This window comes from Rhinatrema bivittatum, chromosome 15 (genome assembly GCF_901001135.1).
Source record: "Rhinatrema bivittatum chromosome 15, aRhiBiv1.1, whole genome shotgun sequence".
Taxonomy (NCBI): domain Eukaryota; kingdom Metazoa; phylum Chordata; class Amphibia; order Gymnophiona; family Rhinatrematidae; genus Rhinatrema; species Rhinatrema bivittatum.
The window spans coordinates 39,983,774-40,005,719 of NC_042629.1; the positions used below are offsets into that span (position 1 = coordinate 39,983,774).

The 21,946-nt window shown below is 43.7% G+C and overlaps 1 protein-coding gene across 1 annotated transcript in view; it reads left to right on the forward strand.

The window, feature by feature from the left end:
* Nucleotides 1-21,946, forward strand: part of GAP43 (growth associated protein 43) — an 89,460-nt gene that overhangs the window by 12,673 nt on the left and 54,841 nt on the right. The window contains exon 2 of the mRNA XM_029579267.1: nucleotides 16,227-16,815. Within this exon, the coding sequence (XP_029435127.1) occupies nucleotides 16,227-16,815 (589 nt within the window). The remainder of the gene's footprint in view (nucleotides 1-16,226; nucleotides 16,816-21,946) is intronic.

Genomic DNA, 21,946 nt, shown 5'->3' on the forward strand with positions numbered 1-21,946 from the left:
ACTCTTTCAGGGTGAAACTCGAGTTAAGTCCACACCCAGGCCTGTTCCCCCGGTTCCAGTTGCTGGCAAGGAAGAACCAATGCAATTAGGCTGCAGCCATCTGATAGCTAAAGAGAGAAGAACAAGGAAGAAACTGGGGCTGTGTATGTACTGTGGACAAGCTGGCCATGCTGTTCAAACATGCCCTATATGTCCAGGAAACTGGCAGACCTAAGTCCTGCGGGAGGACTCTTCTTAGGTCTTACTGCCCCCTCTCTTCCGTTCTCTCTTCCTGTATCCTTGCTCTGCGGACCTTTAGAGTATCAGACTCTTGGCCTAGTGGACTCGGGGGGGCAGGAGGTAATTTCATTCTTCAGCGATTAGTGGAGCACTTGCGGATTCCCACTACCTTTATGACGTCTCCACTACAATTCATGGAGAGCCCTTGCCGGGCGAAATAACCCAGGTCACAAAACCAGTATGTCTGTGGACTGGTGCTCTCCATTCTGAAACTATCTCCCTCTTTGTTTTAGAGAAGGTAATGCACCCTATAGTACTGGGGCTACCGTGGCTGCAGCAGCATATGCCTCAATTCAATTGGGCTACTCTGGAGCTTTCATGATGGGGCCCAGATTGTCATGGTAAATGCCTGATGGAGGTCGCTCCTATTCCCTGCATGCCAACTACCCCAGTGATGCCAGGGTTGCTGCCTCAATATGCATTGTTCCAAGATGTTTTTTCTAAAGAAGCTGCAGATGTACTACCGCCTCACAGATCCTATGACTACGCTATTAATCTGAAGTCGAACATTGATCCACCCAAGGGATGGGTGTACCCTCTCTCCGTGGCAGAGAATAAAGCCATGTCTGAATATATTCAGGAAAACCTTCAAAAAGGCTTCATAAGACCCTCCAAGTCTCCTGCTGGCGCAGGCTTCTTCTTTGTGGGGAAGAAGGATGGAACATTACGTCCATGTATAGATTACAGAGGTCTCAACGAGATAACTGTGAAAGATCGTTACCCGCTACCTCTCATCTCAGAGCTATTTGACAGACTTCAAGGAGCCAAGATCTTCTCCAAGCTTGATCTTAAAGGAGCCTACAACTTACTTCACATTCGCTCAGGCGACGAATGGAAGACGGCCTTCAACACCCGGGATGGTCACTTTGAATATTTAGTGATGCCCTTTGGCCTGTGCAACGCCTTGACTGTCTTCCAAAATTTAATGAATGACATTTTCAGGGATCTCCTCTACAAATGTGTCGTCATATACTTAGATGACATCTTGATATTCTCCCAAGACATGACCACTCATCTGGAGGATGTCAAAAGAGTGCTGCAAAGACTCCGTGAGAATCATCTATACGCTAAGTTGTCTAAGTGCGAATTCCACAAAGAATCAGTGCCTTTCTTGGGCTACCTTGTTTCCAACCAAGGTTTCCAAATGGATCCACAGAAACTGGAGAGCATAAAAAATTGGGCTCAACCCACTGGTCTGAAAGCTATCAGACATTTCTTAGGTTTCACCAACTATTACAGGATTTTCATCAAGAAATACTCCTCACTCACTGTTCCGCTTACAGCGATGACGAAAAAAGGTACCCATGTTGCTAATTGGTCTATGGAGGCAATAACTGCCTTTCAGAAATTAAAAGACGCCTTCTCGAGCAAGTCATGTCTCCGACACCCAGACCCCACTAAGCCCTTCATCGTTGAGGTCGATGCCTCAGACGTAGGCTTAGGGGCCATGCTAAGCCAGGCTGGTGATTCCAAGGCCTTACACTCATGCTCATTCTTCTCTCGTCGCTTCTCTCCAGCAGAGAAAAATTACGGAATAGGAGATAAAAAGCTCCTGACAATAAAGATGGCATTCGAGGTGTGGCGCCCTTGGCTCGAAGGAGCGCAACATCAAGTCACAGTCTTTACAGACCATAAGAATTTGGAGAACCTCCACCATGCACAGCGCCTAAACCATAGGCAAGCGAGATGGTCTCTGTTTTTCAACAGATTTGACTTTGTGCTGAAATACCGCCCTGGAGATAAAAACATCAAAGCAGATGCCTTATCTCGCTCATTCCTCTCTGAGGATATCCCAGAGGAACTGCAACACATCATCGACCCAAAAAGAGTTATTTTGGCAGCTACTCACTCAGTACCTGCAGGTAAAACTATCATATCCAAGAACCTCAGGAAAAAGCTGTTAGCATGGGCTCACGACTCCAAACTGGCTGGATACCCTGGACAATGCAGAACTCTGTCTAAACTGCAAAGGTTTTACTGGTGGCACACCATGAAGGAAGACACATTCTCCTATGTTGTTTCCTGCGCAAATTGTGCCAGACAGAAGATGCCACCCGGTCGTCCTTGGGGTCTACTCCAACCCTTACGAGCCATGGACACACATTGCTACAGATTTTGTGGTGGACTTACCACTCTCAGGAGGAAACAACACGATTTGGGTAACTGTAGATTGGTTCTCAAAGATGGCTCACTTTGTGGCTCTCCCTGGTTTACCCACAGATATGGAGCTTGCTAAGCTCTTCATCACACACATCTTCAGCCTACACGGCATTCCCAAGCACATAGTCTCCGATCATGGAGTCCAATTCACACCTAAATTCTGGAAGGCATTGTGCAAGAAGTTTGACATTTCTCTCGACTTCACCTCGGCATACCATCCTCAATCTAACGGGCAAACAGAGAGGATGAACAGGACACTCAAGCAGTTCATTTGTGCCTTCGTAAACACTCACCAGAATGATTGGGCAGAACTGTTGCCCTGGGCTGAATTCGCCATCAACTCTCATCCAGCTACATCCACTGGATCAACACCATTCGAAGTGGTTTACGGACTACTATTGCCACCACTGCCACTTCCACTATCAGTGTTGTCCCTGGCAGCTCAATCTACTTCCAAAGATATTCAACAACTCTGGACAGACCAAAGAGATGCTTCTCAAAGCAGGACTTCGAGCTAAGAAAGGATACGATGCTCACCACTGCAAGGCTCCAGATTTCTAGCCTGGTGATAAAGTCTGGCTATCCACTAAGCACTTAAGACTTAAATTACCTTCAGCTCGCTTCGCTCCACGCTTCGTTGGACCTTTTTCTATTCTCCGATGATTAGGCAATCTCACCTATAGTCTTAAGCTACCTCCTACATTGAAGATTCATAATGCGTTCCACATCTCACTATTGAAGCCACTGATCCTTAGTGAGTTCTCTAACAAGACACCAGAACCTACACCAGTAGATGCAGAAGAGGACATCAAGTACAAGGTAGTTGCTGTCCTTGACATAAGAAAAAGGGGCAGAGTATGGGAAAACTTCCTGTCATGGGAAGGTTATGGACCTGAAGATAACTCTTGGACACCTTTGGCTAATATACTGGATAAAGAGATGCTACAAGAATTCCACAAGATGCATCCTCAGAAATCAAGACCAATTAGGAAGTCCGGAGGATGCCCCTTGAAGGGGGTTACTGTTGCGTCTGTCAGTGCTAGACGGCTTTGCCCCATTTGCCTCACCTTGTTCATGGCTCCTCCCGCTTCCCTTGGGAAAATGGCTACCGCCGCGTCTACAAGCCGACCTCTCCGGCATCCCTGGAACAGCTATGGTGCTGCCTCCTGCCATGCTCCTCCCAAGGGCCTACTAGGGTGCGCGCGCACACGCCACCCACGTCTTTACTCCTGCATTGGCGCGAACCTCGGGGGCGTTCCCCTCTACTGACATCACGCCATCTGGGTATATACCCTGTACTAAGTTGCTAGCTCGTTGAGTTAGGAAAGGATTGGTCTCGGCCGGTCTAAGCTACTCTGCCGCTTCCGTGCTTCCGCTGGAAGCTCTCTCTTTGCCCTTCGGGGTATTGCTAACCTGGGTACCCGCTCCTCGGGGGCCCTCTGCTTTATTTTAGGTGCTTTACAGGGATCAGGTACTCGCTCCTCGAGGGCCTGCTCTCCCTGCCTCAGTGCCTGTACCATCTTCTTCTACCTGGTGGAATCGCATACCTACAGCAATCATCTAGTGAGTAATCTAACTCTCAGTCTATCTCATCCACAGTACTGCCTTGCTGGGAAACCTACACCGGAATTCCCCTTTACCAACGGGGTGAGAAGGATCCTCTCTGCCAAGGGTCCTGAGATTGCTACATCCAGACTACTCTGGTGGTATACTTCAAGCTGTATAAATAAAGAACTAACTCTGTGTTTGTGCATCCTGCATTTAGTCCAGTACTGTGGCGCCTCACGGGGCTCCTCCCCATGGGCGCGGTTGTCTGCCACAGTACCCAAGAATCCACCCAAACACTGCTTAACCATAACACTGAACCAGTACTGTACCAAGTTCAGGCCTGCTAAAACAGAAGAACACCTTCCAATCCCTCTAACTCCAGCATCATGGGCGCTGTGCCAGGCTCAGCAACCTGTGCTTGCTTCCAGCCTCCATGGTCAGGTGCTGTAGGCTTACTCTTAGTGGTTTGCAATCAAGCAATATGAGAATCAAGAGATGTTATGATGAGGCAATATGCCCTAGTCATGACTAAAGCCGGCAATCATCTGTTCTGCTGATAGCAGCTCTGTCAAGTGACCTAAAAGAGAGCACAGCAGAAGGGATGTGCAGTGGAAGGTCTGCGTCTATTCCCAGCTGCAGCTCCTTCCTCCTACCATTAGAGGATACCTGACAGTACCTCTTTTTTTTTTATTATTAGACATGAATTAAGTACAATCTGACTGAAGGAACAGCTAAACAAAGCTGAATATTTCTTGCTGCTCAAACTTGCATATCACGTGTCTTAATCCTGAAATACATTGCAGGACATGCTAACTTACTATAGATTGTAAAAACAAATAATAATAATCCATACCAATACATTCACATTATTCTCCTCCCCCCATTCACAAACTGAGCAGTGGAATAGTCCTGGAGATGGAATGTAGGGAAAACATTTCATATGTGCTATAAGGCAACGTTCGTGCACAGAATAAGAGGTCTTCAATTCCAACAAGCTATTAATGTTATTGATTAAGAAGGAAAGCATGATTAATGGTTTGAATGCTATCTTATTGAAAGTTTGATACAATGTAATACCATTTCATTTTCTGTCTGTCTTTAAATACTTGCTACTTGCTTACTCAAACATTCAGACCGATGCAATATCATGCGCAGAGCCTAGCGCACAGGTTAACGACCGCTTGAATGTGCGTTTTGGACGTGCATCCATAACCCCTGATGCAATAAGGGGATCAGTGCGTCCAAAATGCTCTTAGCTAACAGCGCTCATCACATGTAAATTCCCTGTAGATGAGTCTATTAGCTATTACCCCTGCAAAAAAATTCCTGTGTGCCCAACCCGTCAGTCTTCTCACACATCAAGGGCTCACCTTAAAAAAAAAACCAACCAAAAAAACCTTTTCTGTGGTTCTTCCTACTTATTATTGTGATGATGACCATGCAAAAACATTTCTTGACCTAAAAAAAAATAAATTTCAGGGCGCACAATATACACCCACAATATACATGCTCAGGACCATGTATATTGTGAGTGCGTATCATGCAGGAAAATTAGCTGCTGCGGGATAAAATGGACTCAGTTGGTAACCTGCACACACAGGGCACTTAATATTAATTTATTCACTACTTCATTTACTGCCGATTGGTCCATTCACTGTCACATGTCAGTGAAAGGCCAATCCCCTTTCAGAAGGCTGTCAGTGAAAAGGATAAGTAGGGAACGGCCCTGCCAAAGGGTGGGGAGAGAGCTCTGGCCAGGATGTTGTGGACGCACAACCACTTTCTTGGGTGCCCGATGCAGAGCACTAGGGATGCACAAATTATCCACTGTGCATCTCTTTTAGCACAGCAGCTCCTTTGCATATTGCATCGAGTGCCCAGGAGAACTGGATGTGCACGCATTAAAAAAACATACATCCACTTTGGACGCATTTATTTTTATGCGCATGATACTGCATTGGCCTGTTTGTGCTCAAAGCAAGGTACAGACAAATAACCAACAATCTAAAATGGCAATAAATGGATAAAATAATTAAAATTATATAAAACAATACTCAATAATACCCAATTCAAATATGTCATAAATATACATAAAACAAATTATAGCCCAGTATGGCAATAAGAGACCGTGCCTAGGCACAAAAATGCTACTTCTACCACATAAGTCAGGGTATTTTAAAAGGGGCACGCATCCACGCCATTGCTGGTTTCACCAGTCTGTTCACCAGTTCGCCCAGTTATGAGTTAGGTCTTCCAAACCCCCCTGATTTAGTAGCCTGCACGACCCCCAGGTACCCCAGACCCTTCTGAAACAGATATTTGTTTTCTGACTTACACCTCCCTCCACAGCAGAAGTAATGTACGTGGCAGGGGACCTGGGCATATGCCCAGGCACGCAGGTAGATATGTGCATGTCTCTTGGCCCCTGCCTCAGGATGTCCGTGCCCCACCCATACCCTTTTTTGACGCTCAGTAAGAAGTGCACACGGCCAGGCATAAGCTCTCCAGAGTTGGAGAAGCTGATGAGAGGAAAAAAGAAAGCTATCTTCACAGCGAGTATTAAGGAGGGTCCAGAGGGAAGGATGTTTCAGAAGGGCAGTTTTATGGCTGCAAAAGTGGGTGAGCTTTATTTTTTTGTGCTGTTTCAGAATGAATGTTGCTGTTTGGTGCACTAGCAATTGGTGTATCATTATTTTGAAGTCTGTTTTACCTGCCATTGGTGTCAATACATAACGTTTTATTTTTTTAACAAAAGTCCTGGTATCTTAGTGGTGTTTTTTGTACCTGGGCTGGGCTGATGAGCAGAAAATCCCCAGTGAAGAAAAATTTATTAAGACAGGTTTCTTTTCCCCTTTACCTCCTCCCCCCTTTGTGGGAACCCCAGGAGCTCTTGGGGGCCTGTGCTTTGGCCGTGAGACTCCTCAGAAACCCCTGCGCCCAGGACCTTATTGGGACATGGGCTACATCTACGTGGCATAACTTTTCCTCTCCCTTTCCGTGAACAGGTAAATACCTCTGAAAAAGTTATGGTCTTTACCATGTACAAAAAACATCTTCACACATTAATGCAGAAAAGCATCTCCCCTCCCACAAAAATTCGAACATGGCAGCTTCTCTATTCCTTATATCCAACGGACACCCTTTGACTGACACCCATTAACTTTGCTGCATCATGTGTTCTAGCTTGCAGTATTGCAAGTATTAAGATAGCCTAAAAATTGCAAAGCAATTCATTAAGTAAGAGAAGAAAAGGGATGTAAAACAGAAATCAGCTTTGAGCTTTTCTTTCTGTTATGACCTGAGAACTCAGGACACGGTCTGAAAGCATGGTTGCTAGGTCATAGTTCTGGCATTTAGTACAAGCCTGGTTCACAAATGCTTGATTGAATCGTCTTTCCTTTTCTTACCCTCCAAAATTTTCTTTGCAAAGCATAGAAGGAGAATTTGTTGAAGAAAGAGAGTGACATCTTAGTGCCACATTGAAATACAGTGGAGTAATACAGCATGGACAGGAGAATGATGAAAAATGGTCCAGTTTCTTGAACTAGAATCTCCCTCCTAAAAAGAGGAGGCTTGCTCGATTTCTTAATATTTTTCAAATTAAGGAGGTCTAAGCAGGCCTGTGGTCCTCCAAGAGCAGGATCAGAGGGTATAATGGCTAATAATTTTTAATTGCTTGCATGCCCTCTAGTGATTGGTTTTGGAACAGCACTGCAGGCTCAGAGATGCCAGGCAAGTCCTTTGACTGTAAATGTATTTATTTTCAGGGCCTTGCTGTGAAGCTTTGTGGTTATGTACCACACACATCTCTGGAGAATCCAGGTGGTTTTTCCTTCCGCACAGTTCTCTCTGTGTGTGCGCTCATTGTACATGTTAACATGTGAACTCTCAAGTGAGGTTTGGAGGTAGGAAAAGGGAGTTGCAATAATTTCTCACTGACATGCTCCAATGTAAAGGACATGTGGAAGGGAAGATGAAATGTGATTACTATTAGGGCCAATTAAGCCATCGATTCTCTAATGGAGAACTGGGAAAACTGTGAGGATGATGCCCTAAGTGGAAATCTTCTTCCCATTATTATTCCTAGAGTTGCTGCCCTGCCAAAGATCAACGGAGCAAGCTGATTCAGCTCTACCTTTGCGCCAGTGCACCCCACGCATGGAATATAGTTCTGAATTTCCCATCGACGGCCCTAGGAAAATCAGAACTACAAATCCATGCAAGCAATGGGGCAAAAAACAGAAGCGGATTGATCTGTTTGGTTGACCTGGGGTGAGATAACATCCCTAATTATGCCATTATTTGCATTCACCAGTTTAAGGGCATCTCCTTCATCAATATCTGCATACAATATCTTTTGTTAGGCTAAAGAAGGGTCTGAAGTCCCTAATGCCCAGCCTTTCTGTTCCTCCCATATGAGGAAGCTTAAATTTCAAGATCCTGGGACGGTTGGGAACAGTTAAAATACACTTTGGAATCACCTCAAATAATTCATAGTAACACCAGCTGATTGTTCCCAAATCTGTGCTCTTTACTTCACACTATGATTAGAAGAAGATTTTTTAGAAAAAATAAGCATTTACAGTCTGTTTAGAGTCTGTCCAATGTCCTATTGGATGGATAAACCCATCACCAAAGTCTTTAGTGCTGTTGTGCAAAACTGCCAGACTAACCACAGGAAATGCCTGCCTCTGTCCCTGGTGCCTCTTCAGAAGCCTTTTCCAGTACCGAGTAATTACCACTTGACTCCAATACACTCAGCTAAGGAAAATAATTATTACCCGGCCATTCATGGATCACTCTAGGATTATCTTCTCTCTCCCAGAGGAATATTATTACTGGACACGCCTGGATTTCTGCTCCCAGAGAGTGAAATCCTAGAGATCCCATAGTCTCTGTTGTTCCCACTCTCCTAGTTACCCAAGGCAGGTGAAGCTGTGTTGTCTCCTCACAGAGTTGGGGGGGAGGGGAGGGGTTTGAAATGTATTTCTAGCCATTGCTCTCTGAATAAAACAATTCTCAGTTCCCTCTCAGCTACATCCTATTGTCGACTCCTGTACCACTTTCTCCCTCTACTGGTTCATTTCATGCACACACTCATCCCAGGGGTGGAATGTATCACATCATCCCTTTGCTATTATTATTAAGCTAATGAGGCTATAGGCATTACATAGGGTTGAAAGATGGTTCCGCCCATTCTATTTTTCTTCCTGGCTTCCTTCAAAAAAATAATCTAGCTTTAAGGTGCTCTTTAAAAAAATGACTTTATAGCTGTCTACCTTTACTGTAAGCCTCATCCAGGAAGGTATTTATTTCTATATGCACTGCGTAATAAATGCACAACAATATTTTCCACTAAATCTCAGCTGTTTGTATTTTATGTCTGGAAAAAAAAAAAAGCTTGTCCACCATACATTTTAGTGCAGAGATTTTGGATGATTTTTACAACATTCATGTATCCCTTTTCTTTATGTTCAATTAAAAAAAAAGGCAAAGTGACTTTTGAACTAGCAGACTTCATATTTTTCCAGCTTTCATGCCATAATCTGCATGGAGTGGTCTACCAAAATGATAAGGGGAATGGAACAACTCCCCTATGAGGAAAGACTAAAGAGGTTAGGACTTTTCAGCTTGGAGAAGAGACGACTGAGGGGGGATATGATAGAGGTGTTTAAAATCATGAGAGGTCTAGAACGGGTAGATGTGAATCGGTTATTTACTCTTTCGGATAGTAGAAGGACTAGGGGACACTCCATGAAGTTAGCATGGGGCACATTTAAAACTAATCGGAGAAAGTTCTTTTTTACTCAACGCACAATTAAACTCTGGAATTTGTTGCCAGAGAATGTGGTTCGTGCAGTTAGTATAGCTGTGTTTAAAAAAGGATTGGATAAGTTCTTGGAGGAGAAGTCCATTACCTGCTATTAAGTTCACTTAGAGAATAGCCACTGCCATTAGCAATGGTTACATGGAATAGACTTAGTTTTTGGGTACTTGCCAGGTTCTTATGGCCTGGATTGGCCACTGTTGGAAACAGGATGCTGGGCTTGATGGACCCTTGGTCTGACCCAGTATGGCATTTTCTTATGTTCTTATGTTCTTATGGTTCAAACCTAACACGAATGGGCATGGGGTGGCTGGGAGATTCAGACAACAACCACACTAGTTTTGGTGGTAAGACATGAGAGGGGCCTGGGTATTGGATTAAGTATGGGTCTTTGAATAACCAAAGAAGACTACAATAATGCTTTGCTTTGGATGCCCCATTAGCGAAGGTGATCATTTACTATGTCAGTTTGCTTGCTTGTTTTTAATAGCCTGCTAGGTCATATCTGCAATGTGACTTTAACTAGGTAGAAATGCTCCCAAGTGACAGCCATTAAGTATTGATCTCATCTGGGGTTGCCTCCTCACTGAGGTCAATCTGAAGAGGTCAGAGTTGCCTCCTCATCCAGGTAAATCCAGTCTTGCAGATGAACTTCTGATTTCCCTTCAAAAGGTAGGACTACATGTCCATGCAATGGGGCATAAGAAGGATTGGATCAGCCTTTTTGCATTGACCTTAGTGAGCAAGATATCCTAATCTCATCCTGGAATAGTATTTCCAAATAGGTTAATTTTGCATATAGCATGACAGGAATGAACCTCACCCATAAACCAAGATATGCTGGATATGACCTCAGTCTCTCCAAATTTACTGCTAGTGTTCTTCTTAATACTTGCATTGTTCCTAATAGAGTCTCCTTCTGGAGTTCATAGGGTGTAATATGTACAGGCAACATATCAAGGTACCCTTGGAAGTTCTTAACTAAACTGGTAGCACCCAATACACCTGGAAACGTTTTTGAATCTTTCTGCCACATTTTCATGATCTCGCTTCGTGCTTGATGATCTTCTCTCTCCATATGTAATACATTCTCATCACTGAATGGACATGCATATGTCCTGTCATTAGTTCGATATTGGTGCCTGTACTTTTAATGTCTCTTTTATTTCTCGAGGTTATGCTACAGTTTTAAAAGTCCTTTGAAATATGGTTTTATTGAATTTTAATTTCTCTGGCTGTTTAGTTATTGCTATTATTTAATGATTGTAAGGAACTTAGCTATTTGCAACCTAATGATTTACCAGTGCATTATGCTCACCTGGGAACCGAGCAATAGTATTGTAGTTTAGAGCTGCTGTGGATTTCACTTCTGACAATAATTAAATAATAATTTGGATGTCTCCAGTATCTTTCACTCAAATGTTAGCTTAGCTACAGCTGGAAACACAGGGACAGCTTGGTACACTGCCCAAGGCTACAAGGGGGTCAAGAATAGAATCGGGTTTTTTGATCACATTTTAAGACTTCTCACTCACAAATGAAAGCTCTAACCAGGAGACCACACCTCTTTAATTACCTGCAATTCTCAAGGGTCTTTCTTTTATCATTTTCTTGGGGTTTTTTTTTTTTTTGCTTTTCCCTATTATTTTCTACACAGAACAGTAGTGTGGGGTAAGACATTGTGGATCTTTCATATTATCCTCTTGTAATAATAGCCCAAGCTCCTTTTTATTTTGCACTGTATATCAAATTCTCTGGTGATCCTTTGGGGGGAAAAAAAAGAATACAAAGGGAATAACTTTCACAGCTGTTTACACACATAAATTGCTCATTCTAAGATTGTGCATGGGTCATGTGCATAAATGTATGTGTCTGACTTGATTCTGTGCATAATGTTTATGTGCACAAAAACAGACATTTGGGGGGGAAGGGCCACAATTGGGATTTACATGCATATTTGAGATTTTAAAGAGGGTAATGCTCAGCAGTCTGCACAGGGCTATGTGCAAAATACATGTAGACGTCAGCCTGAATTTTGAAAGAAAACTTATACACATAATTGTGTATTCAAAAAAGGAGGGGTATAAATCCAAGTAATAAATAAATAAATAAATAAGTTCGCTTTGAGCATTAGTCGGAACACAATATGGCATATGTGCATATGGAAAGTCGCTGGCTATCTGGGCAGGCCGGTTTAAGTATTAGAGCAGAGTGATGTCATCTGGAAGGGACGCCCCCGAGGTTCCTGCCATGATGTGGTTAAAGCTGGTTGGGAAGCGCACGCGCCTAAGGAACCCCCACAGGTAAGATGGCGGTCGGGAGCTTCCATGCTGCTCGGATAGGCCCAGAAATGGAGGCCAGAAGGCCGGTGGTAGCTTGCCGAAGCCGCGAGTTCGCCCAACTGAGCCAAAGTTGTAAAAAGGGAGGTGAGCAATGGCGGCCGCAGCAGTCTGTGGCCGTGGAGCGTAACAGTACCCCCCCTTCTTAGGGCCCCTCCCCGGGGATTTGGGTTTTCTAGGATGAGACACATGAAACTGTCTGATCAGTTCTTTATCAAGAATGTTCGCTACTGGCTCCCAACTGTTTTCTTCTGGCCCAAAGCCTTCCCAAGATAACAAGTATTCCCATAGTCTTCCTCTTTTCTGTATATCCAAGATGTCTTGCACCTGATAAGTGATATCCTCCTCAAAGGCTAGAGGTTGCGGTTCAGGCGGTTTCTTGGAAAACTCGGAGAGAACAAGAGGTTTAAGTAAGGAGACGTGGAAGGCGTTATGTATCTTGAGTTAGGTAGGCAGGCGTAGACCTTCTGTAACTGGGTGTTGGTAAATTTTCTTAGTTCATTCTTGATTCTTGGTCCTCCTTTCTGAAACACACTTGGACAATACAGCCACCTGAATCTTTTATTTTGTGATCATTTCCTCCCCTAAGAATACATCTATCATTGTTTATTTGCAGGACTCTCTTACCCTTTCACCCATTCTGGCATATCAATAAGGGGAAAAACCCATAGCACAGCAGAATGCACTCTAACCTGTAGTGCAGATGATAAGTACTAACTGCTGAGCTCCTGTATTTTCATATGCTGAAAATTTTGAGATCAGCAACTTATAAGTAGAAGTCTGCACATTATAGATGAGATTCAGGATTAAAGCAGCAGTACTACATATATGAAAGCAAGTATTTACACATGTTGACTTTCAGTGCAGTCACCTGCTTTAAATGAATAGTTAGGACTGTATAGGCTCTATGAGGCTTTGCTAACATGTAATCCCTATATACAATACTGTGAGCATATGCACATATGTAGCCTTAAAGGGATATAAATAAAAAATACATTAAAAAAAGAAAAAATAAATTAAAGGATCACCATATTTCAAAGAATATGAAAATAAATGCATCTATTTATATAATTATTATGCTGTACATATGTACCTCCTCTCTAACTCTCTGTATATTTGAAATAAAAGGAAAATTTTAGCACACTGATAAGCTAAAAATAAGGAGATCCATATTCAGTAGGCCTGTTAGTAGACAAGTAATCCTGATAAAGTTAGCTGATAACTTATCCCATATATTCAGCGGATTAAATTGCCCGCTGAATATACTTGCTAAAGTTAGCTGGCTACATGTAGCCAGATAACTTAAAAACATAACTGGCTATGTTTGAATATAGCTGTTTAGGTTTTTAAGTTATCTGGCTACATGTCACTGCTGGTACCCTTTTGCCCCTTTATAATGCCTTAGGCCATTCATGTCACTTTTGGTGCCATTTTGCCACAGTCTTGGTGCCTTAGAGATATTTTCCCCTTATGTTGTTTACCTACAAGTTTCATTAGGATTGATTGGCAAACTCCAATTTTGAAGCCCAAAATAGGCTGCATTGCTTCCCTCCCTGGCGTTAATGGCAAATGATTGAAATGAATATATACATTTTTTTTGTTTGAATCTAATGAATCAAATGGATGTGACCTACAAAATGAATGAATGAACCAAAACAAAACTTTTGCCCCTGCACATCCCTAAGAGCTCTTTAAACTGTGCAAGGAAGGAAATTACACTGATAATGTTTTTTCCTCCATGGCACTTTCTGACCTATCATGCTTATTCTTTGCTCTGAACCCTGGAGAGGCACTGTTAATTTTTCTGCTGTTTTATTTTGTTTATAGCTTTTAAGCAGGAAACTGCTTGGATAAGAAAACCATGCGATTGCCTGCAGCTTGCTCATCAATTATCTCATTGAAAGGGGGGAGGGGGCTGGCATGTTGGCACTGCCCTAAGATTGTCTTCCAAGCCTGCCAGGATGTGGAAAGGTATAGCTGAAAGAATCATGTGGCTCTGCTCCAGTCCACGGATGGTTCTGGTGTGCGGGCCAGTAAGACAAGATAAATTGTGCTCAGAGCTACTGCAACAGAGTGATGCAGTACATTTTGGCAGAAAAAGACCCAAGAGCTCTATCCAGTCTGCCCAGCAAGTTGTTTAGGGTAATAAATGCCGCTCCATGCAGGTTACCCCAGTGCCTTGTGTTAAGGGTAGGACCTGCTGCTCCATGGAGGTTACCCAAGTTAACACAGTTTACCCGAATAAAATTATGGCTTGATTATTGCCCCATTTCTGCATGGCTAAAAGTATGTGCACTTGCAGGATCTTATTCATCTGGCCCATACTGGTTTTGCTAAGGGCTGGCACTCTATGAATAACTTACTATTAAACAGTAGGTGAAGCAAAGATTATATACTGGAATATGTTGATCAATAAACACTTAATGACTACACCAACACTCTTCCAATTTTAAACAAAATTCAAAGACGCTACTCCAAAAATCCTGTTTTATCTTAATATCATGACCATCATACTAGGCCTCATCGTATAAGCTCACGCTATTTGGACTCAGCCTTATTTATAATCATAGGTCATTCTTTGTTGGAAAATCCAGACAATCCCTATTTTTTTGAAAAAAAATGTTTATGCAATTAAAACTCTAAAATATGAAGTACTTAACTTCAGATGTTCTAATGTTCAATATTCATGACGGTCCCAAGAGACGAAGGACTGTCATGAATATTGAACATTAGAACATCTGAAGTTAAGTACTTCATATTTTAGAGTTTTAATTGCATAAAAATTTTTTTTTCAAAAAAATAGAGATTGTCGGGACTTTCCAACAAAGAATGACCTATGATAATAAATAAGGCTGAGTCCAAATAGCGTGAGCTTATACGATGAGGCCTAGTATGATGGTCATGATATTAAGATAAAACAGGATTTTTGGAGTAGCGTCTTCGAATTTTGTTTAAAATTGGAAGACTATGAATAACACTAGGAGGATTTTCAACATAATGGCAGTAGCAGGGAAGAGTGTCCAGTACAGGGCCATAGTGGTGCTGGATGTGGAAAACCATTTGATCGCTTACACTGGCCCTTCTTATTCGCCACGCTGGGGAAGTTTGGGATTGGCCCTTCATACACAGAGTGGGTGAGAGAAAGGCGAGTACCGACTAATGGCGATCTCTCAGACCTATTCCCTATCCAGAGAGGCATGAGACAGGGTTGTCCCTCTATCCTCTCTCCTCTTTGACCTGGCTATAGAGGCGTTGGTGCACACGGTACGACAGGACTCACTGATAGCACAGCAGAAGTAAATTTACACGGCAGTGGACCTGGGAGTGCGCAGGGTGCAAAAGTAATTTACGTGCACATCTCTTGTCTATGCCCTTGAATGCCCTTGCCCCACCCAGCGCCGTCCTTTTTTTAAATCAAATGAGATGAGCGCAGCAGGAGATACGCACGCATATAGTCAGCTTTAAAAATTTGATGAGTGTGTGTGAGCCTGACTTGTGCATGCATCTCATGATTTTGGCGCACGTTGGGCTTTTAAAATTCACCTTTTAAAGTGCACTTACGTGTGTAAAACCTATTGAAAATGCAATGGCATATATTGTAGCAATTTTCAAAAGCCCACTTACATGCATAAAGTGCATTTACATGTGTAAAACCCGGTTTTAAGCATGTAAATGCTTTTGAAAATTACCTCCTAAGAAGGAAGAGGAGAAAAATTGTCCTGGGTAAGCAGTGACATCTTACAAGTGGTCATATTCTAAGGCTGGCAGCTGAGATATATCTTTAACAATAAGGACCGAAATAACTGAGCAGACTAGATGAAAGAATTAGTCTTATTATCTGCCATCATCTACTGTGTTAATGTGTTATTATCGTTGCTATGTTTAGTAAATTAAACAGATACGATGTGAAAATCAGGGGAGGCACGCATGCAGCCCTGAGGCCTGCATTTATCAAATGTTTTACTGACCTGTTACTTTTTTTGAGCATTAAGGATAAGACATCTACAGTAAGCCTTCAAACTGTCCTCAGCTCAAAGGTTGCATGTTTAAATCTTTTTCTTTTCATTTTCAAGGTTGAAAAAAATGACGAGGCAGACCAAAAGATTGAGCAAGATGGCACCAACAAACCAGAGGACAAAGCCCACAAGGCAGCTACTAAAATCCAAGCCAGCTTCCGTGGACACATAATCAGGAAAAAGCTGAAGGGGGACAAGAAGGAGAATGGCCCTGAGATCAATGGCGACGTTGGTGAGAAGAAGAATGAAATCCGTGCTGAGGTAGAGAATCATAAGAATGAGGCACCCGTAACAGGAGTGGCTCAGTCTGACGGTCCCCAGTCCGTAGAAGGTAAGAAAACCAACAGCTCTCCGACAGAGGAGAGAAAGCAGGAGAAGGAAGGGGCACTAGATGCTGCCGCTAAACCTGTGGAGCAGTCTCCGGCCACCCCTTCGGAAGAGAAGCAGGCTGCAGCCGAAACGGACACCACCACGCAGGTTACCAGTGAAACCTTGCATCCTTCAGATGCTGACGGAACCCCAGCAAAGGAGGAGTCCAAACAAGCCGACGTGCCTGCCGCTACCACGGCTACGGATGCTGCCAAGGTGAAAGAGCAGCCCCAAACTGAGACAGCAGATGCAAGCCAAGTGGAGGAGAAAAAGACAGGTAAGCACCTTTACCACGGAAAATCAGATGTGATGGGTTTCCTTTTCTTCAGGTTTTATTCTTCATGTTTAGATTTCTTTTTTTTTGTAAAAAATATTTTCTAGGAATCTTTGAATTAGATTTTTTGCAGGGTGTGATGCCAAGAATTAGATTTGCTATAAGCCAAAACCACAAGCATTTTTATTGTTTTAAATTGTACATTTAGGGGTAAATTCTCAAAGGCTTAGACAGAAATTAATAGAAGGTAGAATTAACCCACCTAAATCAGTCATAGCCAGTTAACTGAATTTCTAGCCACTACAAAGTATTTGCAGACCTCCTTAACATACTTACTTTTGGTTGCATGGAAAAGATGCATTCTGGGGAGGGTGCTGTGGATGCAAAATGTGCACGCCCGGTAAGCACACCATCAAAACGAGTACTTTATGCCATTGTTGAGCATGGTGTAAGTGTACCCACGTACTTTTAGCCACATAGCAAACTGTTCTTCGACCACAAAGTATACGGATCTTTTGCATTTGGAAATCAGTTGAGCTTGTGTGGACCAAAACGTGCATATGTGCATTGCCAGTTAGCTGTTTTATGGAAAATGTATCCCTTAATGAAAGTTATACTAAAGAAAAAGGCCATGAGCTAAAGCCTGAAAAGTATACTGACTAAAGACATTGGTTACAGTCACTTATTCCGAGTGGTACCTAGACCTAGATGCCCGTCTGGTGTGTTTCAGGATCAGAGGGCTGCACTTTTGCTGTTCCACAGCTCATGGGCAGGATATATCACTTGTTGATGTACTTCATATCCAATGAAAAACTGTGAAACTCTTAAGGAGGTAATGTTCAGTCACTGACTGGACTGCAAAGTTAGGCAGATAGATTTATCCAGCTAACTTTGGAGGGAAATTCAGTGGTGCAGCTGCACTATTGAAGATAGCTTGCTGTCTTAAAGATAGCTGGTTACGTTTTTCTGGCTATCTTTAGCACTATTCTATAGCACAACTAGAGCTAGCTGGATAACTTAGCTGGCTGATTTAACCTCATTCAGGAACATCCCCAGAACAGCCATATATAATCTAGCAAAACTTTAGATCGATAATTTATCTGACTAAATTTATTATTTTGTTATTTTACATTGTTTTGAAGTTATAATTGTGTATGTCCTGTTGTACCCTGCTGAGATTTATGGATCAACGGGGTACAATAATAAATAATTATATATATAAATAAGTGGGGGAAATGTAAAAAAAAAAAATCAGCATTTAACTGGATAACTAACAAGTTATCCAGCTAAATGCCACTGAATACTGACCCTTAAAAGTAAATTTAGAAAAAAAATAGAGAAAATAAAGAAAACTGAAAGGTCTTAATTATCCATAATCAGGGATAATGGATCTCGGTACCATACTGAATATAATACACTAATAAAAGCCTCAGAGCCAAAGCGAGTGGATTCCTGAAGAACTGTCCTCCCTTGGTGCCTTTGCAATACCAATGTGAGGGGAGTTTTCAATAGAGCGCCAACATGAGAATTTCAGGGTTTGTTTTTTGAGTGCCCAGGGCTGTGGTATGCACTTTGCAGGAGGGGGCACAGAGACTCAGTCTTCAGCAGAGAGAAAGTGAAGAGAAGTAACAATTCTCAAGTTTCCATCATCAAGCTTGAACTCTAGGCCACTCCTCTCTCTCTCTTCCCCGTTATCCCTTCCTCCCCTCCAGCTTGATCTCTGCTCCTCTTCTGTCCCTCTCACCTTCATTTTTTTCACTCCTCTCATGGATCTAATCCAGCCCAATTCTCTTATAGGCAAGTGGTTTGGCAGCAGTACTCATCCCATTCCCATGCCACTCTTCCTTCATAGCTTCCTTGTAACTATCACTAAGATCCCTCCTCTCCCAGCCAAATAAAATTTTATGAAATGACCCAGATACATAGGAAAGGTCAGAAAACAACTATTTGTATAAAGTAAAATAAAGACTACCTTAATATGTAAATGTATGCAAATGCACCACAAAGTCCTAAGCTTTATTTCTATAAATAGTGTGAACAAACAGAAAATAATAATGTAAAGTGATACCTTTTTATTGGACCTGAGGAAAGGAGCGTCAGCTCCTGACAGCTAGGCCAGAAATAGCAAATGTTGCTTACCTGATGTAACAGGTGTTCTCACAGGACAGCAGGATGTTAGTCCTCACAAATGGGTGACATCGAGGATGGAGCCCACCACGGAAAACTTCTGTCAAAGTTTAAACAGAACTTTGACTGGCCCCTACTGGGCATGCCCAGCAAGGCACTGACCCTGCAGCCAGCAGGGGTCTCCCTTCAGTCTGATTTTCAAAGCTACAGGCAGTGCCTAAAAAGTAAAAATAAAACGAACCCAACACCGCGGGGTGGCGGGCGGGTTTCGTGAGGACTAACATCCTGCTGTCCTGTGAGAACACCTGTTACATCAGGTAAGCAACATTTGCTTTCTCACAGGACAAGCAGGATGGTTGTCCTCACAAATGGGTGAGTACCGAGCTGAGGATGTCCCGACTTGCACCAAATGTACCCAACGGTGTGCAGCAGGCACAATAAGTGAGGAGAAATTTGGGAAAGGGCATCCGCACCCAACCGGGTAGGTGGAAGGGTGTTGGTACATCAGGTTGGAAAAAGGTTACGCAAGACGGACTGGCCGAAGATGGAGTCCTGTCTTCCAGCCTTGTCCAAACAATAGTGGGCTGCAAAGGTATGGAGAGAACTCCAGGTTGCAGCCTTACAGATGTCAGGAAGCGGCACCGATCGAAGGTGTGCTACTGAAGTCGCCATGGCCCTCACAGAGTGTGCTTTGACACGGTCTTGGAAAGGAATGCCAGCTTGCTGATAACAGAAGGAAATGCAGTCCGCCAACCAGGAGGAAAGAGCCTGCTTACCCACAGGTTGTCCTAACTTGTTAGGATGGAAGGAGACAAACAATTGAGTACTCTTTCTGTGAGCAACTGTACGGTCTAGATAAAACGCTAGAGCTCGTTTACAGTCTAGGGTATGCAGAGTCTGTTCCCCAGAGTTGGAATGGGGCCTGGGAAAAAAGATAGGTAGTATGATGGATTGATTGATATGAAATTCAGAAACTACCTTGGGTAAAAATTTAGGGTGAGTGCGGAGTACCGCCCTGTCCTGCAGGAGTTTAGTGTAAGGCGGATAGGTGACTAAGGCCTGTAACTCACTAACCCTGCGAGCTGAAGTAATAGCCAACAGGAATAATACTTTCCATGTGAGATACTTCAATTCACAGGAGTGCAGAGGTTCGAAAGGAGGTTTCATAAGACGACCAAGAACCAGATTAAGGTCCCAAGATGGGGCCGGAGGACGTAAGGGTGGCTTCAGATGGAGCAAGCCTTTAAGAAAGCGTGTCACCAGGGGTTGTACTGAAATAGGGACACCCTCTATACCTTTATGGAAGGCGGCTACTGCACTGACATGCATACTAATGGAAGAGGTCTTTAGACCGGATTCTGATAGGTGCCATAAATAGTCCAAGAACTTAGAGATTGGACAGGAAAGGGGATCAAGGGACTGAGAAGTGCACCATGATGTGTACCTTTTCCATTTGTATGAGTAAGACTTTCTTGTGGAAGGCTTTCGTGAAGCTATCAGGACCCGAGAAACTGAATCTGAAAGGTTAAATGGTTGAAGGACTAACCTTTCAACATCCATGCCGTCAGGGACAAGGCTTGGAGGTTGGGATGGAGGAGGCATCCGTCGTTTTGAGTGAGAAGATGCGGGTCCATTCCCAGAGGAATGTGCCTGCGGATGGAGAGATCCTGGAGTATTGGAAACCATACTTGGCGTGGCCAGTAAGGTGCTATCAGGATCATGGTTCCTCCGTCCTGGCGTAGCTTCACGAGAGTCTTTGACACAAGAGGAAGTGGAGGGAATGCATAGAGCAGACCGGTTGTCCACTTGAGGGAGAATGCATCCCTCGGCCGAGAGTGCTGGCTCCGAATGAGAGAGCAGTAATTGTCCACTTTGTGGTTCTGAGGGGACGCAAAGAGGTCTATGCGGGGAGAACCCCACTTGTGAAACAGAGTGGTCGCTACCAGAGGATCGAGTGACCACTCGTGTGGTTGGAAGACACGGCTCAGCTGGTCTGCCAATACATTGTCTACTCCCGGCAGGTAAGTGGCCCTGAGGTACATGGAGTGGGAGAGGGCTTCCGCCCAGATCTGCGCAGCTTCCTGACACAGAAGGAAGGAGCCTGTGCCTCCCTGCTTGTTTATGTACCACATGGCCACTTGGTTGTCCGTCTGGATTAAGATTATCTGATGGAATAGATGATCTTTGAAAGTTCGGAGCGCATAGCGGATTGCTCGAAGTTCCAGGAAATTTATCTGGTGTTCGGCTTCCTCTTTGGACCATAAGCCTTGGGTTTGGAAGTCGTCCACATGGGCTCCCCAACCGATGTGAGAAGCGTCGGTGGTTAGGATTACTTGCGGATCCGGTGGAAGAAAGGGTAAGCCCTGAAGGAGGTTGACCTGAGTCGTCCACCAGGTTAAGGATAGGCGTAGCGCCTGTGTGACTGTGATAATGGAGGACAGAGGCTGAAAAGCTTGAATCCATTGGTGTCGTAGAGTCCATTGTGTTACTCTCATGGCTAGTCGGGTCATGGGAGTGACTTGAACCGAGGATGCCATGTGTCCTAGGAGAATGAGGAACTGGCGAGCCGTGGCAGTGTGTTGCGACTGGAGCTGGCGAGCTAAGGACATGAGAGTGTGGACTCGTTGAATTGGAAGGTAGGCTTTTGCCTGTAAGGTGTCCAAGTCTGCCCCAATGAAGGATAAGGTCTGAGATGGGACCAAGCAGGATTTCTCGTAATTGACAAGAAACCCTAAGGAAAGGAGTGTGTGAATTGTTAATTTTAGGGAGGATTGAGCAAACTGAGGGGTAGAGGCCCTGATGAGCCAATCGTCCAGATAGGGGTAGACGTGGACACCTTCCTTCCTGAGAAATGCTGCTACTACTATGAGACACTTGGTAAAGACTCGTGGAGCAGATGCCAGACCGAAAGGTAGGACCCGGTATTGATAATGGTCGTGGCCTATCAGAAAACGCAGATACTTGCGATGAGATTGTGTTATCGCAATGTGGGTATAAGCGTCCTTCA